The following is a 15,043-nucleotide window of genomic DNA, read 5'->3' as shown; positions in this document are numbered from 1 at the left end:
AGGTTGGTCCCATGTCTTCTTCAGGTGTTTTTGTCTCATTTCCTTCAGTGGTTCTTGGTGCAGCGCCACCACAGGCGAGGAGGGGAACAGATTTTAAATTTGTTTAGTTTGTTTGACAGTGCAGTGTGAATCCAAACCACACCAGCTAAAAATTTAACAGATGTTGCAATTTTGGTCCCCAATTAAACTGAGTCCACCAGATTGTCAGGTGTGAAAAGTCAATGTTTAGTCAGGCGTCTGTAACAAAAGTAAACATTGAAAAGACCAGCATTGTTTGTAGTTTATATTATCATCAGCTGAATAATGTCAATAAATTTACATGCCTTAATGCATGTAGCATTTGTCTGTTATGTCTTACGGCTGTTAACAGCTGATCCATCCGGACCTGAACTCCCCTTTAACCTCTCAGTCTTTACATGTCTGCTGCTCAGCCATGCCTGGAATACTAATGTTGCAAATGTCAATGCAAATCAGAGCCTAACAATAAAGCAGCACAAGCCTGCTGTGATGGTTAAAGGACGAAAGCCTTTCTGTCTGTTTTGCAGCCGCAGCAGCAGCTCTCGCTCCGGCGCTCTGCCTCCTGTCGTTGGTAACAATGGCTTTTCGCTTGTGCTGTCAGCATCTTGCTGAAAAGAGTCTGTCAACAAGCTCTTTCTGCTGTGATTCTCACTGATTTTACACATGTGTGCAGAGGCTGGAATCCCTCAAGGCAGCAGCTATGCATTACTGCAGAAAACCAAAGGGCACCAGTATGTTTGAAACACAAATGTGTGTTGGAGATGAAAGTGGTGGATTTTCTTTTTTTTAAACGTCACATGCGCAGCATTTGAAGATGAAACTCAGCCATACCATGCGGATCCCTTTGTTGCTCGTCTTTGTTCAGGTGAAACTGATTGTGACTTGTCCTGCTTTTCTCCCCCAGCTCCCGTTTTCATGGGCTGTAGAACAGAAACACAAGACAAAAAAAAAAAAAGAACCACAGGTTAGGACCGAGCTAACGAGGTGAATAAATAGCAAAGGGGTGGAAAGCAGAAATAAATGTGGTAATTCTTTCTTATAATCGATCTGAGCAGAATGAAAGTGGGAGAGAAAAAAAACACAGAAAGGGAAATTCTGGGCCACTTAAAATGACAGAGTTTGCATTTATTATGTATGAAGCTTTAGACCCGAGCGCTGCTCTAATATGAGGCAGAAGTGCTTCATCTGTGTGAATACTTCACTACTCACCAATGTTAACAGCATTAGAAGGAATAAAAGACAACTTTAATAGCAACAGTTCAGACTAATGTTGCTTCCAAATAAAAGGCTATTAACGGTTTTGCGGTACTAAAGTAAGGGTAAGGTTAATTGTCCATTATTAGTAAACCCAGCACACCAAACTATCGCCATGCAGCTTCTGGCTTGACCTTGAGGAGCGTCTGAACTCATGCATTATTCACTTTCCTTCCTAAGCACACGTTGCTGACTTTAACTGTCAATGCAAGTGTCTCCAGCCATGTGTGTCTAATGAGCATAAACGCTTTAAACTTTTTCTTGTCTTTAAATTGCTTTTTTTTGCCACAACTGTCTCCCAGCTGAAAATAACGATACGGCAATGAGCGCCAATTAAACCGCTGCTCCTCCAGCCTCTGTGTGCAAAAATAGTCGGCAGCCCGATTTTTTGACTGAGTACTCTTTGGAGCCAGTTTCAAAGCGCTGGCACTGACAAGCTGGTACCCAATAATGGAGAGTGCTGCCTGTCTTTCTGAAAGACACGAAGCAGCGCGCAGTTAGCTGGTGCAACCAGCTGGCAGGGCATTTTCATCCTGACGAGGAACAGGACGGGAGAAGATCCCTGGAGTATTCCTGCAGATGGAGTTATTGTTTACATCTGGAAATGTCGCACATGCGCACAACGCCAGAGGGCAAAGAGACGATTCTCTTACATATGCTGTCCATAGCCGCGCTGCCAGGTTAGAAAAGCTCCGTTAACTAAATGAAACCTGGAGATATTGGTATTATTAATTTATCACAGTGAGACAGCAAAGGGAAAATAATGAAGAAAAACCGTTAAAGAACAACTCAAAACCACTTTTTTCTCGCTCTTTACGCTGCACGCAGGTTTGTTGTCATAGCAACTGACAGCAACGCCACTCTACAGATCAGGAAGACACCAAAAAACACTCAGACGTTTCTCACACAAAGAACAGAACATTAAGTCCGTTAGTTTTATATTTTTAGGCTTTGTGTTTATTTTGCGATTATTAAAAAGTGAACGTTGTGGCAGATTAGCTTCCGGTGCTATTAGCTAAGCTAACACTGCGGTGGTTGGTTAGCTAACTTAAACGCCTGCTCTACTGATGATACATCAGAGTTGTTGTTTAGATCATCTTTTTTTAAATCTGTTATCTAAACCTAAACACACCGAATTCCACATCACATCTACATGATATGATTGTTAAAGTCAAGCTAGCCTAACTGAACTACTTCCCTCTTCCTCACAATTTTTTTAAATTAAAATTTTATACTGACGTTATCTAGTAATCTTAGTGTTGACAATTAGTTGCAAAGCAGCACTGTGTCCCTTTTTCTTTTATATATCAGGCGTACATTTAAGATTTAGCACTTTATATTGACAACTTGACAGCTAAAACCAATGCTAATCATTGGTAGCCAGCAGCTTTTTGTCCTCCAGCAGGGAGGTGCTCGCTTGACGTTTCTCTCCAAGGGTCCATTTCCAGCTGACATCATATTCGGCAGGACACTAAACCCGAGCGACAGTGAAAGCATCACGTCCTCTCCTCCCATGTAGAATATGTGACTCTGATTGCATCTGGAAGAGGCAATCAAAGCGAGAGTGACGAAGAGGGACAAATCTCAGAAGTGGGGAGATGCACTGGAATGATACAGTCTCTTATCGTGGGAGCTTGAAAGCGCCCACGCTGAGAGAATCAATAACACCGGCTTCACACATGCAGGGAGGGTGAGGATGTACTCTGTACGCTGAAAGAGTCATTTACAAAAAAACAACTGTCTTTAAATCACCATATGGCCCAGCTATCATATCCCCAGGTAGTGGAGCGCAGTAATCCCAGTGCCAGCTTGTTTCAGACATTACAAAAGCAGCAGATGAGTAAGTAATTGTCATTATCTCGGTCTGTAATGGCACTGATGCCACCGCATGATCAGATTTTACCCTGAAGCCTGTTGCAGAGGTAGGCTCTCTTGAACCCTCTGTTTAGGAGGACTATTAGTGGGTGGAGAGCACCAGTGCGGAGGGCCCTGCAATATTTTCCCGGTTTCCATGGAAACCCCTTCATATGAAAGAGGAGCGCCGATGAGATGCGGCAGCCCTCATTGAACCGGTTATGGGGGTGCGAACGGAGATCGGCGCAGACGGCTGAGAAAGCACAACAATAGGACGGAGTCTCTGGGGGGGGAAAGGCCAGGCCGCCCGGGGCGCCAACAAAGGTTTCGTCTACATCCACCCCAATGGCGTCGCTTCTGAACAAATCACTCTCGCCAATTTGCCAATGACATTTAAGCTCAGGAGTATTGTGGGCGATTGAAACACCAAGGCAGGCAGTAATTGATTAGAGTCTGCTGATATTTCAGGTTCTGACAAAAGTATTGCATCATTAGTGTCTGTCTGTCAACGTGGTTAAAAGCAGGAGCTTCCGCATATTTTTATTCCCAACAAATCAAGAAAATATCCTTTTATTGTCACGGTAGTGATTATATTCCATCAATCTTTATAAGCAAACAGGATCAACCCTCTGTGCCATCATTACGCTGTGGCGTCTGAATAGAGATTTTATTTGCTTAAAGCAGTTTTTATCTTGTTTCTCCACTGAAAACATTGGAAATTAAAATAATTCATCCTAGCTCCCACTACCATTCTCCCACCAAAATATGTGCCGCCCTCAAAATCCCATTAATTTTCATTATGCAGGGTTTCCCCCGGTGGTTGGGACGCAAAGGCAGTCATTCATCCAGCAGCCTACTGTGTTTTTGAGTTAAAAATGTTCAAAGTTTACAGGAAATTTGAAAATATCACTTGACAATTATGTCTTATTGGAATATTAATACCAGAACACCAAATGTAAACTCCAAAAAATGCAAACATAAAAAAAACCTGAAATAAATAAGCAATGCTTAGACTGGTGGGGGCAGAAGTAAAGCCTGGTGGCCAGGCCTATAAAACCCTATTATAATAAACCCTACGGAATAAAAACCCTATACTGGAGCTAATCTAACAGCATGAAGACAATAAAAACAGTTTCTTTGGCACAACCACCTGTTTGACGTCTTGGAAGTGATTGAGAGTCAGTAAGTCTATTGTTGAGCTGCATTTTTTGCTTGTTTTTATAAGTATCATGTTTGCTGCTGATCTCCTTTAACAAGCATGAAGGTCAGGGATGCATGCTGATGTGTGCAGTAATCAGGGGGTTGCAGTTGAGTAAAACTAGAAAAAACTTTAACAATTTTGGCAAGAAGAATAAGGATTGTTCCTTTTAAAGAACTTGTGCAGAAATATATGTTTTGTCATGAAATGTATTGGGATTTTTCCTTGATTTTAAATGGAGAAATAAGAATTTCTCCTAGTTAAAGGAAAAATTTATTTGTTCGCTTAGAAATATTTCATATAGGAAGATACATCTTTTTTTTTAAACTAGTCAATAATAAAAACATACTTTTGAAGGCAGAATGTTGAAGCAGTTGCTCAACAGACCTTGAGGTAAATTATGTGTTTTTTGTGTTATGTTTTTATGCTTGTCTTTTTATGTTATGTTTTTATGCTTGTCTAACTCCAAGTGGTGCTCACCTATAAGAGGTTTTGTGGGAACAAAGCTCTAAAATCTCTCCTCCAGGTCACTAAAACACTGCAACACAAACTATTTAAAAGAGAAAGAGGCTTGTTCACCTTATTATCAGCCAGACCAAATAGTAACAGACCGTTTTTAATGAAACAACTCTAAAATTACGTCTGTATTTCAAAATAGAAGTCTCAAAAATATTTACAAACTTATAGCACTCACTTTAACAGCCTGGGCGCCATATTACTGGCTCAAAACAGAAATTATAAGGACCTTCATGCTTTTTGTTTGACAGGGAATGTGATTGTGACTTTACATCTCCATGCTAACGGCTAAAAGTTCTCCTGTACTTCACCCAAAACCGACAGTCAATGCGCCATCGATCACGTGGTTGCAGGAAGTTCGTATTCACACACATTTTTCACTCACACGGTGAGACATTTCACGATCTTTGTAGGTATTTTATGAAGAATTATACAAATGTAATTCCTCACCATATCTGATAAATCCTCCGCAAAGGTATTCATGTCGACTGGTTATTGTTTACAAAGAGGTTGAAGCCAACGGTCAAAAGACGCCAGTGACTTGATAAACTCACAGCGCCATCTGGTGGCCTGGCATGACAACTACAGCTGACTACATCAATGAGAGACAATTTTTATGCTTCAAATAAAATCTTATTTTATTTGTAAAACAAATCTATTTGTTTCACATAGTAAACATGAATACTATAAAGCTATAAAGGTTTTTTTATACCACCTGCAGTTTTTCTTAAGAGGTACAAAAATGTTTCTGCTGCTGAGTGTAGTAAGTTATAAAATATTAAACATAGTTACATTAAAGTGTTGTTTAAACCATATCATGACCTTTTCTGTATATTTTGGGACTGGACCAAGAACTTCAAACTAATTTAAGCACAGAGGTTTTTCTTGAAAGTTTCATTAGTCTCATCAGTCGAAGTTATTTAAAATAAATTCTTGACAGCAGAAGGAACAACACAGCACTGTAATCACTAAGTAAGACAGCCAGATCCCTCCAAAGATTAACAACATCGTGACAAGGAGAAAATCAATTCGGCTTCAGATAGAGCTTTTCATTTGTGGCCAGTCATCATTAGTTTCGGACCATCCAATTTCCAAAACTGTCAGCTGCAGGTATAACAACAGTTGATAAAAGCAGATAAAAAAAATGCTTACTTAAAGATGAAGATGTATTTCCAGTTGACCCAGTATTCTGCCACTCTGTCTTTATATTAGCTGCCACCTAACAGATCGTTTCCACTGAGAAATTCTCCAACAGACATTTATAACATCGGTTTTTAGCAAAAAGAATGAAGTTAATTTAAATCTGTGTGCCCATTCATAGTGGTTGTATTTTCTCTGGGTCTCACTCTGATCAGGCAGGAAGCTTTGTCGGAAATGTCAAAGGTCACACAACAGCAGGTAGTTAGGTCAGTTCTCTTCCTCTGAGGACAGGAAGTGGCAAGGAAACAGGCAGGAAGTGATGGATGTTTGGTCTGGAATCAGCTTCTCTCTAGTCAAAAACAAACCTCTTAAATTTTTCCACTTCACATCCATGGATTTATTTTTATGGTTATTGAAGGCTGAACAGTTCTAGCCTGGAAAAATGTGTTGAAAATTAGGCTATATTTCATCTATTTAATTAACCCGACGTTGTTTACACACAAGGTAAAGTTGTCCTTTCTATACAAACTAAACAGACGCTTCCCCTGGGGTGTAATGCACCTTCACTGTAAAACATTTGAGCAGCATTTAGTTGCATCTACCATCTTTTACCTTTTAAGTCAAGTCAAATACATTTATCCAGTTTTAGATTTTGAACCTAAATGTGAGTTTGTGAAAGATAAACTTACAGCAGTAAGTTGTGTTAACTTTTTATTAATTTAGTCAAACCTCCAAGAGTTGAATAAACTAGTTTTTAGGTTAGCACTTAAAAAACTGAAAGAGGAGAAAGACAGGAGTGGGAACTATTTCCCAGAATGCTTAGCGGCATGTTTTTGTCTCCTGAGATGGAAGTGCGTTACATTGATCTGACTCTTGTGTTTTATTAAGGCAAATGTTCATTTTAATGCAATTCTCAGTTAGCAAAGCTTGAGGATAATGTCCTGTTCACACTAAATGTTTCTGAGCTGAATTCATTGGGATGTTTAATAAAATTCATTATCAGATCAGAAATTTTGTTCCTGCAGTTTGAAACAAGAACTTCATGAACTTTAATTTCTGAGTTAAAACAAAAACTATTTTCTTGTTGACTTAAATTGCATTTTCGAGGCAGCAGGTGGACTTTCATTTTCAGGTTAAACCACCTGTAAATGTTTTACAGTGTTCAATAAAATCTTATTAAACACCTCAACAAAGAAAAGAGTCTGTAGCCATTTGGATGTCATTTTTCTTCAGTCTGGTCTCACCAACCCCCAGCAGTTCATATCTATCCAACTGCTGTATTATAGAAATGGGAAAAATGGCACATGCCGGCAGCTATATATCTCCTGAATGTCCGCTTTAATGAGGGCAATGCTGAGGCAGAATTATCGCCCAACTCCATCTGGATTTATTGATCCAACAGTGTAAGTCAGCCACAGGAGATAAAGATAAACTACCACGATGGAGAAACAATCCCCACACTGATCAGAGGGCACTACACTGATAATCACTCATTCTTCCCTCTCTGGCCTTCGCTCCCCACTGTTTTCTTTGTTCTTTGCTCCACTGCAGACTCTGGGGGGTTCCACACAAATAGCATACAGAATCACTTCAGCTAAAAGGTGGAAGTTGGACTCGTTAAGCAGTTTCCACTGTTTTCTAGGCATTAATCATATTGGGCTGAATGAAATGTTGAGGAGGTTGTGTTGCGAGTTAGGTACTGTGATGCAAATGAAAGGACGTTGTTGTGTCGACCCCTTTGTGGTGAACGTTGGCCAGATCGCTCGTCTGGCTGGCAGGTTCTTCATGCAGCAGATTGTCTCTCACCTCTGCAAAAGATGCCTTCATTAAAGCCCAGCACTCAGAGAAGATATGGGTGATAAATCAATTTAATCGACTCATTGAATCTTTGGTTTTTGAATATTTTATTTTTGGAAAATCTGGATTTTTCCCCCCCCCATCAAGTCACTCCTTGGGTTTCCATTGTTCTGGCCGCCATCTTGCTTGAGAAGCATTTCTTATTCAGGTCAACTCTACAACAAAACCTAATACAGACGTGGCAATATGAGAATAAGGTCTTAAAATCATATGATATTAGAAGAATGAAGGAGTAATTTTATGAAAACTCCAACACAAAAAATAAAAATAAAAAAATTATCCAAGCTGTTTTCGTCTCAACTTTAAGACGTTCAGGTAAATTTTCATCTAATATTATGACTCATAATTAAAGAGAAATTCCTGCAGTCTGGCCCTGACACTTCATCATACAGGGTGAAATAAAAACACTTTTCAAAAATATTTTCTGTCATTTGTAATTTCTTTTTTTGAAAAGAAATAGAGAAAAAAATATCCAGTGAATTCAGAAATCAGCTCTGGTTTGATCCACACTTAAAGAGTCTCGTAAATATGTTCAACTTGCTTCTAAACCTACACCAACGTCTCTCTTCACTGCAAAAACACAAAATCTCACCAAGTATTTTTGGTCTAGTTTCTAGTGTAAATATCTTACAATGCTTGAAATAAGACAGAACTAACTTACAAGTAACTTTTCAGCAAGATATAGGAGCTTGTTTTTAGTGCAATTCCTTAATATTATTTTCTGGCAGATTATTTCACTTATGTCACTATCAACGGGCGCTTCATCGTTACCTAGCAACCCCAGCCAAGCCCAGGACATCGCCTAGCAACCAAGTAATAGTTCCACTGGCAGATTGTTTCACTTAAAATGAGACATTTTTCCCATATTATAAGTGAAATAAGCTGCCATTGGAACTAAAACAAGCTCAGATTTCTTACTGAAAAGTTACTTGCATGTTAGTACACTTGAAATAAGATAAAGCTAAGATATTTGCACAACAAACTAGATCGATATTACTCTGTAAATTTTGTGTTTTTGCAGTGTTGTGACAACATGATGCAACCAAGCAACTTTCTGCTAATAACTTTGGCTGTGGCCTCATGTAGCATCACACCTTCAGCCAACTTCCCAGGCCCGTAAGATTCGCCCCGAGTCTCTGAAGAGCTCAGCGCCCTGGGGGCATCACAATGCCGCTTTGAAGTCAGGCGATTAAAGAGGAAAGACCTGTCGAATAGGGATGATGGGGTTAAGATCGGGAGAGGAGGAGGATCAACGTGAGGGACAGGAAAGGCTGTGAATACCAAGCGCTCCGAACCCGAGGGACGCAATTAAGAGCAAGGCCTTTTTTAGCGAGGGTTACGAAAACACAGCGAGGATATCAGCGCCGCTGCCTTCCAAGCCAAGGTAAGAGTTCATTACTACACACACGGAGGGGGCTGTTAAACCTGGTTTGTTCCCTCCCGCCCACACGCCCCGCAAGCTGTCCAACAGACGCACGATAACAATTTCCATCTCTGTCAAATCCTGAAGCCAGGAAAGCTTGAGAGCTGCCGGCGAATTCAACGGGGATAAAGATCCCATCCGGCCTGTCTGCATCTCAAACACAACAAAATGTTTTGTATTCTGTAATAATAAGCAAATAAAGAGAAAATGTGATGTATTCCTGAAAATAAGAAAACCACCTAAAAAATATCCCTTATTCATCATGTAGGTCAACATATGTCTTGAAATTAAACCTTACAGTGAAAAATGAACTGAATTCCACGTTTATTTAAAGAGTTGAGTAAGGCATAAAATGTATGCAGAAGGCAAATGATAAGTGCTGTTTAACATACAAAAATACATGAAAACTGTTCAATTCAACGCCCTGCAATCAGTACTATGCACTGTAAAACATTTGAAGGTGGTTTAACTTGAAAATGAAAGTCCACCTGCTGCCTTGAAAATGCAATTTAAGTCAGCAAGAAAACTGTTTTGATTTTAAATCAGAAATAAAAAGTTTATGAGTTAGAACATAAACAGAAAAGGTGTGGTAGACAAATTATTTTATTCTTGGTTAGGTTTTCTCTGTCCTACTGAGTGTTTGTTTTCAAAACCCGGTTTGAAATAAATAAATCACAATCTAACCAAACTATCAAAATGTCTGAAAGTCAGAGCTGTTTGAATACCTGCAAGGCTGACAGACTTTTAGGTTTTATAGATAGTGTCAAAATAATGTATTTATAAAAAATAGCTGCCAGAATAATCAGTCATTTTCAACTCAGATATGAAAGAGTTTCCAGAAAATTACCTCTTACACAAGTGATGATTGTATGAAGAGATTTAGCACAAACCAGCAGCCATTAAATCCAAAAATACCGACATGGCTAACTATGGGACATTTTTCCAAACACATCAGATGTAGAGATATGTGGTCTGCGCTATTCTGTAAGCCGTGCCAGCCACTTAAACATGTGTTAAGAGCACATCTGGTAACAATTTCTAGCTCTCATTTAAATGATGCTAAAATACCATAGAGCGGTTGGGTTTCCTGTACAGTTGCTGAAATCAGATTGCTTAGAAAAAAAAGAACACTGTAGCATTAAATTTTAAGGAAAAACATTTTAGCAGGAAATAAAGTGTTCTTTGTCTGCAACTTAAACTGCAAAACAACTGTTATGTCATCACACAATCTACAAAGCTGCTTAGTGTGCTGACAACAATAAACAGTGGAGTTGTGTGCATAAGAAGTAGAAAGAGACAATTAGCAAAATGCCACCAGATTAAAGCTATTTTTTATTATTAAAAACTACTATAAGCCATTGAGTCTGGGCTCCTGCATAAGTTTCTCTGAAATGTTTATGGGCTGAACAACACGAGCCAAAGCTCTGATGTTTGATTTGTTTTTATATTGCCGAGGCTCCAAGGCCACTTTCCAACAGACTGTATATTAAATAACAGTGCATGAAGGGAATGAATGGGGAGTATAAAATATAAATCCTGACACAAAGGACTCAACATAAAAAAGGAATAAAGATACTTGGACGGCTGCCCGGTGGTTACAGAATGAGTCCGGCCCAAATTGCAGGCTGGGGTCTAAATCCTAATGGTTTACATTCTGAGTTTGTTGCCGAGAACATCCAGTGATACAACAATGTTCACAAATCCCTCTGAAATCAGCTGGTTAGCAACGAGTACGACTCACAGCTGTGGCTGACAGAAACGCAAAACAACTTTACACCATATTCATCCTAAAAATGCCAAAAAATACAAGAACTTCAAAACAGTGGTTGAAGCTACAACTGGCTGCCATCACAAGAAAACAGTGTTAGGTTGTATGTGGGGGTGTGTGTGTGTTTGTTTTTAAGGTGACCAATTATGTTTCCCTGAGCAGGTCAGGATAGGTTCATACAAAACATATTTATGACATTTTTTGCACAAAACCATTCTTATCCTACGTTCACACGTAAGTGACCCAAATCCAATTTTTTTTTCTTTCTTTCTGTTTTTTGGCGTGGTCGTTCACATTTCCAAATATATGCGACTTGTGATCCAGTGTGAACTGTAAACGACCTGAAGTGTGTCGCATGTGCAGCAGAGGGCGCAACAACGTCACAAGTAGAAAGCGTGCATAAAGAAGAAGTGCTCAGTGTTTACGGAAATAAACGTGGATGCCAACGGTGGAGCACATCTTACGATTCTGAAGTTGTTGTCCAACAACACATTAACCTCTTAATCATCATTATCGTCCGCCATAGTTGTTGTTTTTCTTCCCGCTTGCGCCCATCAGGACGCAGAATGGTGACGTTCTGGACGTTCAGATTCGGGTCACATGAAGATCAGATACGTATCGGATGTCCAATTGACCTGGGTCATATTTGAAAAAAGTCTAATCTGTGTTGTTCAGACTGTCATGGAAAGATCAGATACAAGGAGGATTAAGGCGAAAATATCGAAATTGGGTTACTTCAGGCTGCAGTGTGAACGTAGCCTTAAATACTCTCTCTCCCCCCAAACCACACACAAAATGTGAGTTAAAAATTGACTCACATCACCCGACATCAGCCGATATATACTTCATCTCTCATTCAGTTCAATGCTGTAGCATTGCTTAGCGTTTGTTTAGAGGAAGTTTTACATGCAACATTCCTCATCCCCAAGACTGGAAGGGGAACAAAGACGAGGAAATGTTAACATTTCTGGTCAAAATATACATTTTGGTCTCCAAAGTTTTTACAACAGCTTTCCATAATCTTGATGTCTAAGAACTATTTGCGTGTTTACGTCTTGATGGTTTCCAAAAACATGCCAAGACAACAACATATGGAAACTTTATGTCGCTGAGCAGTAATTAAGTTCTACTGAAAATCTTCAATCAGTGCTAAGAGGAAAGCCGGTACACAAACACCACAGATGCTTCACAGAAAATCAAACTGAACCTAAGAGCGCCTCGCTGAGAGCAGCAAGGTGTTTGACTGTGTGGATTTATCCTGCGGCAGCACAGGAGCAGCAGAGCAGACGTCCCAGTGGGTTACAAGAGCCAGCAGCTCTGCATCTGGATCATTTCCTCGGCACAAAGACGCCACACTGGGACCTCCTCATAAAGCTGCACCTTTTCTAAAACCCCAAAATCCCTCAGAATCTGCAAGCGCTGTCAGATGACGCAGCAGCTTGCAGACACAGTTAAATTACAGCCAAAAACTAAGTACGTATGTAAATATTATTTTTTACACGGTAAAACATTTGAAGGTGGTTTAAGTTGACAATGAAAGTCCACCTGCTGCCTTGAAAATGCAATTTACGTCAACAAGAAAATTGTTTGATTTTAACTTAGAAATTAAAGTTGATTTAACAACAAGAGACAAGTTGTTTAAACGTTGTTCTTTAAGTTCATTCATCTTGAATTGTGAGTTTTAACTTAATGCTGCAATTTAAACCAAATAATTATTTCACAATAAGAAAAAAAAATCTGCCCTCACCGAGTTAAAGAGCCACATTTCTCTATTATTTTACTCACAATATAAAGTTAAAAAAAAAACTTATTTTACTCTAGAATAATTTAAATAGAAAAATAATTATTTGATTTCACTGAAAATATAATACCCAAGCACACAACGGTTATACTTTCATGAAAAGAATTGATTGCACTGGATTTAAGTTGGCTGAAAACAAAAGCATGCACACTACTTTGTGTTGGTTAATCATAAATGGTAATAAAATGTGAAAAAGTTCACAGGCTGCAGGTTCAACTTAACAGAAAAAGGGAGAACTAAATGAATGTTTATTTTTTGGTCCCTTACCCTGTCAAATGTATGTACAATAATAGCCAAAAATTCAATAATATGCTTCAGCGACATGAGGGAATAAACTGGATTTATCACTTGGTCAGGGTGTGAAAGGATGTGGAGAGGAAGAAAAATGAATTCTGGACAAAGACGTACTCTAAACTGTGAAAGCATGAACTTTGCTCAGTCCAAAACCTCAGGATACACTCCTTCCCTCTACCAGTAAGCTCCGCACTGGAGAAAGAGTTGAAAGATTTTCTTTGACGAGATATCCTGCCTCTAGTTAGTCCCCAGAGCGAGCCAGGAAGACGCTGAAATATGGGGGGAAAACTGGAGGAGCGAGGGGAGGGTGGGGGTTTTAATCTTGTGAAAATGCAGGAGTACTTTAAGAAACATTTGTTCAAACAGCCAAGGGAGCCGCAAGCAAGGAGACGTCAGGAGAAATCAGGCTTGGCTCGACACAAAAAGCACTCAGAGAAATGAGATTTAATCTGCGGAGCTTAGAACGTATTAGCTGCCTGTAAACAGTCAGTGCTGGCTGTGAGAAAGTTCACTTCCTCAGCTGTGCTGCCTGAAAAACACAATGCATAAAACATCAGGGGTTAAATGGGAATCTGAAACGCGAGGACGTGGGGGTGTCGCGGTTTTAAATTGAAGTGGATGGGCTGCGTTGTGTGTGGATGCAAAAATGTGACATCATCTGGAGAATGTAAGGAAACTAGCTGACAAAACCTTCTGGTTTGGTCACTAATTGCAGCCGATTTACAGAGCCGACATTTGTGTTTGAGTTTTTATTGTTGCTGTTGGTGCGCACAGTCAGCGCAGCCACAAAAACCCACAGACAGTCCGTTTACAGAGGAGGAAATACTTTCACAGATGAACGTGATTATGCAAATCTAACAACATGATGACCTTCTAAAAATATCATGGAGTCAGTGAGGGACGACCAACAAACACACAAACCTGAACTTGTTGCAAAAGGTTTGGACACCGTTGGTTTAAGATGCTTTTGGTGCTTTTTAACGGGAATCTCAAGCAGCTTGTGGGCTGTTGTGATCCACAGGAGTCCACTGTAGCAGTTCGAAAACCTCAACAGAATGATATTTCCAAATTGCTAAATGAATCGTTTCGTTGTGCTGATTAAAAGGTTTTATGAGACTAATAACGATTAATCACTGCAAAACACAAAATCTTACCAAGTATTTCTGTGAACTTTCTAGAGCAAATATCTGTGCACACCTTAAATAAGACAAAACTAACTTGCAAGCAACTTTTCAACAAAATACAGGAGCTTGTTTTAAGTTAAACGGTCATTAATTTTGATTAAAAAGTTCCACTGGCAGATAAATACTTATAACAAAACATTTTCCCATGTTATAAGTGAATTTATCTGGCAGTGGAACTTGTACTTTTTCATCAATACTAAAAAACTATTGATTTAAAAAAAAGCTTCTATTCGTTACTGAAAAGTTAGTTGTAAGTTAGTTTTGTCTAATTTCTAGTGAAATTAGATATTTGCTGTAAAAACTAGACCCAAAATATTTGGTAAGATTTTGTGTTTTGCAGGCTTGAAATGTAAAATGCAAATTTTTTAAAAAGCATCTCAATAAGATGATTTTAAACTCCAAGAAGAGAATCAGTGGAAATGATTTAAACCCAAACCTAATGATAAGATATAAGATATAAAATAATATCACAAGGCAACAAAGTCGGTTGGAATACACTGTAAAACATTTGAGCTGCATTTAGTTGTGTCTACTATCTTTTACTCTTCAAGTCAAATAAATTTATCCAGTTTTAAACTTTGAACCTAAATGTGAGTTTGTGAAAGATAAACTTACAGCAGTAAGTTGTGTTAACTTTTTATTAATTTAGTCAAACCTCCAAGAGTTGAATAAACTAGAGTTTTTAGGTTAGCACTTAAAAAACTGAAAGAAGAGAAAGACAGGAGTGGGAACTATT

At 39.0% G+C, this 15,043-nt stretch overlaps 1 protein-coding gene across 1 annotated transcript in view; it reads right to left on the bottom strand.

Annotated features, from left to right (window-relative positions):
* tspan18 (tetraspanin 18) overlaps window positions 1–15,043 on the bottom strand; it is a 62,171-nt gene that overhangs the window by 27,030 nt on the left and 20,098 nt on the right. The window contains exon 2 of the mRNA XM_005795827.3: window positions 850–938. Within this exon, the coding sequence (XP_005795884.1) occupies window positions 850–852 (3 nt within the window). The 5' untranslated portion in view covers window positions 853–938. The remainder of the gene's footprint in view (window positions 1–849; window positions 939–15,043) is intronic.

This window comes from Xiphophorus maculatus, chromosome 2 (assembly GCF_002775205.1).
Source record: "Xiphophorus maculatus strain JP 163 A chromosome 2, X_maculatus-5.0-male, whole genome shotgun sequence".
NCBI lineage: Eukaryota > Metazoa > Chordata > Actinopteri > Cyprinodontiformes > Poeciliidae > Xiphophorus > Xiphophorus maculatus.
Note: the sequence above shows the minus strand (reverse complement) of the source record. Positions and strands in the feature narration are given on the sequence as shown.